Source organism: Brachypodium distachyon, chromosome 4, assembly GCF_000005505.3.
Source record: "Brachypodium distachyon strain Bd21 chromosome 4, Brachypodium_distachyon_v3.0, whole genome shotgun sequence".
NCBI classification, from domain to species: domain Eukaryota; kingdom Viridiplantae; phylum Streptophyta; class Magnoliopsida; order Poales; family Poaceae; genus Brachypodium; species Brachypodium distachyon.
Window position 1 is genome coordinate 12,747,208 of NC_016134.3, and position 3,518 is coordinate 12,750,725.

The 3,518-nt window shown below is 65.0% G+C and overlaps 1 protein-coding gene across 1 annotated transcript; it reads right to left on the reverse strand.

The window, feature by feature from the left end:
* Positions 1 to 261: 261 nt before the first annotated feature.
* Positions 262 to 3,041, reverse strand: LOC106866680 (uncharacterized protein D806_0078-like). Its single transcript, XM_024454540.1, has 3 exons — positions 2,606 to 3,041; positions 1,078 to 1,486; positions 262 to 349 (listed from the first exon to the last, which is right to left on the reverse strand). The coding sequence occupies exons 1-3, from the start codon at positions 3,039 to 3,041 to the stop codon at positions 262 to 264; spliced, it is 933 nt and encodes a 310-aa protein (XP_024310308.1).
* Between the last annotated feature and the right edge of the window lie 477 nt (positions 3,042 to 3,518).

Below are 3,518 nucleotides of genomic sequence, written 5' to 3' on the forward strand. Positions count from 1 at the left end.
CGTTCTGGCCCATCACCGCGTCCCTGCTGCGGCCCTCGGGCAGTTTTGCTCCCGGGCAGCGAGGGCTGCTGCGGGGACGTCGTGGCATCCTTGCCGCCCGCATTTCGCGGGGTTGGCGAGGAAGCCACGACGTCCCTGCCGCATCCCTCGGAACAGGCTCTTCCAAGGGCGAGGGTTGCCGCGGCGACGCGGCGGTAGCATCATCGTCAGCACTTGATGCCGGCGGCGATCCCGCCGTGGCATCCCCGTCGCATCCCTCTATCAGGTGTTTGCAAGGGCGGCGAACCTGGAGTACACCTCCGGTGAACGCTTCGAGCGTAAGACTGAACGAAAAGCTAAGTGCTTGAACCTGAACGAGAAACTCTTTAAGAACTGAACGTAATTAAACGCTGCTTCGACAAGTGTGGCCCCAGAACTTGCGCGTGGCCGGAGTGTTAGGAGGACGCTTGTGGGGGGAGTGCGCTCCCCGTGCGGCTCCCGGGTCCGTCCCGGGAGGGGATGGCTTGGAGTAGTTACCCCGCAAGTGGAGTGGCTCGCCGCTACCGCTTGACCCCAGGTCGGCACTACGGGTCCGTCCCGGGTTCCTGGTCTGGTCAAGGGTGAGGCGCGCGAGTCACCGGCAACACAAGGCACGACACGCAAAGGCTAAGGGAGCCGCCCCGCGAGGCAGCCCCAGGAACAAGGAACAGGAACTAAGAAAATTAAAGAGCTTGATTAACTAAGTACGGAATGATTATGTGGACTAATCAAAGTGTAATTGTTCAAACAGCGCAACGCGCTACACTTGCAGGACAAGAACGAAAGAAGATAAACAGGAAAGCAGCAGGGACCGGCAGGAGGCGGGCGTCTTCCGTCGGAAGCTCCGGGGACGGCTCGGGGTACGTCTTCCGCTGCATCCGCTCGACCACCTTGTCGACGAACCCGCGCACTGCTTGGGTGTGCGTGGGCTCGTCCTCGCTGTCCGACCAGGCGTCCAGCAGGGACTCGAAAGGGAACTCCGGGTCCCGGAGGTGTATCCTCGGGAGGATCGTCCCGGCAACCTCCCGGACGCAGTTGGCAACCTCGTTGGTGCCGTACTGGGTGATCCAGATGTCGAGCGCCCCCAGCTTCCCCACCAGGTTGGAGAAGAAGGGGATGAACGTTGAGACGTCCGTGCCGTCCACCGCCGCGGCCTGCAACTCGAACCGGGGCAGCAAGTCGCGCAACGCCTCGGCGATCTTGAGTAGCTTCTCGGTCTCCAGCTTCCGCTGCCCGATCAGCGTGCCATGGTGGAGCCGAGCGTCATGCGCGGCCTTTTTGGCCTTGCGGAGGTTGCTCTCCAGCGCCGCAAGCTCCGTGGTCTTGACCGCGATATCGTTGCCGGCCTTGTCAAGCTCCTCCCGGACAGTGGCCAGCTCGTTCTCAAGCTTGGCCGACTTGTCCTTGGCAGAGCCGAGCTGGATCTCATGACGGGCTGCTGCCTCCACCGCGCTCTCGGTGGCCTTGACTTGCACCTCCAGCTTGACACTCAGGCCCTGGATCTCGCCGCGGTAGTTGGCGATCAATCCGCTCTTCTCATCAAGCCGGGCCTGGGCTGCCGCGAGCACCCCGGCGTGCTCCTTCTTGGTTTCCTCGAGGGTCGCCGCCAGTGAGTCCAGCACCCCCTGAAGCTCGACGTGCTGAGCCTCCAGTCGCCGGTAGAGCTCAGCCTCTAGGATGACCGGTTCCTCGGCGTCCTCCAGAGCTTCCCGGGCAAGACGCGCCTCCTCTCTGGCATGGCGCGTCTCCTCGCACAGCCGGGAGAGCTCTTGCCGCTCTTTCTCCACGGCTTCCCTCACCTCGCCAAGTTGGCTCTTGGCGATGGCGTGGTGCTCCCTCACCTCGTTGAAGGAGGTGACGAAGGCCAGTTGCTGGTCTTTGACGGCGTCCAGGAACCGGTGTCCTCGCTCGAAGACGCTCGGATCCCAGGTGATGAGATTCCAAGCCACCCCGGCAAGGGTGCCGAGGTCGGTGTTGAGGGAGGCCGCCGATGACAACGAAGCTCCCGCCGCCATGGTAGAGCTGTGCGGGGGGTCGTCAGCTTGTTTCGAGGCGTCCTATCGCCCTTCCTCGGCAACCTCCCCTTCACCCGCGCCCGGGGACTCCGGGACCGAAGAAGCCATCGTGCACCCGGCAGCCGAATCCGCGCCAGCTGCGTCCGCGACTACTGGTCGCCGGGTGTCGCCCCCGTGGCGGCGGCGGTCACCGCTGCCACCGTGGCCGGCCCGGCAGGGCTTGGTGTGGGAGCCACTGCCGGCTCCTCTGCCGCCCCCGTGATCTCGACATCAGAGTCGAGGTCAACCATGGTAGCACCCGCTCCCGGTGCGGGTGCGTTTGGGCCTGCAGCAACAAGAAGTGGGAAGATTGACGAGTGTAAGAGTAGCCGGAAGCGAGAGGAAGGGGATCAGGGTGGTTACCTTGCAAGGCCGTTGGAGTTGCAGGGGGAGCTTCCCCCACCTCATCCGTTCCGACGGGAGCTTCCGAGAGGCTTGCCGCGGGCGAAGTGCCACCTGCTGAAAGAGAAGGTACGGTTGTATGATTAACTGACAATTGAAAATGCAGCAAAAGAGATAGGGTGAAGCCATACCTGTTGCCGGCACCACCTCTGTTGGAGTTGGGCCGCCGGCGGGTGCGGTGGCGACGCTACGGGCCCCAGTGACGCCGGGGTCAGCAGCGCTGCCGGCGTCCACGCGCGCCTTCTTTTTCGGCGCGGCGGGCGGGGAGTCGTCCCTCCCCCTCTTGCTGGCGCTCACCGGCGAATCAGCGCTCGGGGGATTACGCCGGAGCGCGAAGCCCCAGAAGACCCCTCGGGCGGGCAGGGCCGTGGGTGCCTGTGGGGTTGGCGCGGCCCGGGGCGCCGCGGGAACTGACGACGAAGCTGCCGTGGTGTCGGGGGCTGCCCCCGGTGTAGATGACGCCGCGGCCCCGACAGCTGCTGCTGAGGCAACCGCCGCAGGGCCGCGGGCGGTCGTCGTCCACAGGCTCGACTTCCTGGGACGCCGCAGGCTGGCCCGCCTCGTCATCCAGAGGTTGGAGGGAGGGCCAGCTGATCTCCGACTCACCCCCACTCCCCTCAAGCACCTGCTTCCTGCGAGGTGCCAGCAAGGGAGCGCGCGGGGTCTGAGTGGGGGTATCATCCATCAATCCCCACTCGTTGCAGGGCGGGAAGGCAGCGACAATGTTGTTGAGCCCCGCAACGCCGGCGTGGAGGGAGATGTCCCCAGGCGGGAACCCCGTTGCGGGGAGGTTTTCGCCGGAGATCCCCCTCACTCACACCTGGAGGGATTCCAAGTCCACGCCTTCGCGGCGGAGGCGTGTCCTGTCCTTGGCACCTGTGTACATCAATGCGGGCCGGGAACGCAGTTAGAGCGGCGCGATGCGCCTGGCGATGAAGGTACGTGCCACGTCCACGTCGGTGAGCCCCGCCAGCCGCAGATCCTTGATCTTCTCCACGATGGGGAGGAGATTGGCGTCGTGATGGTACCGGTCCCGCCAGCTGG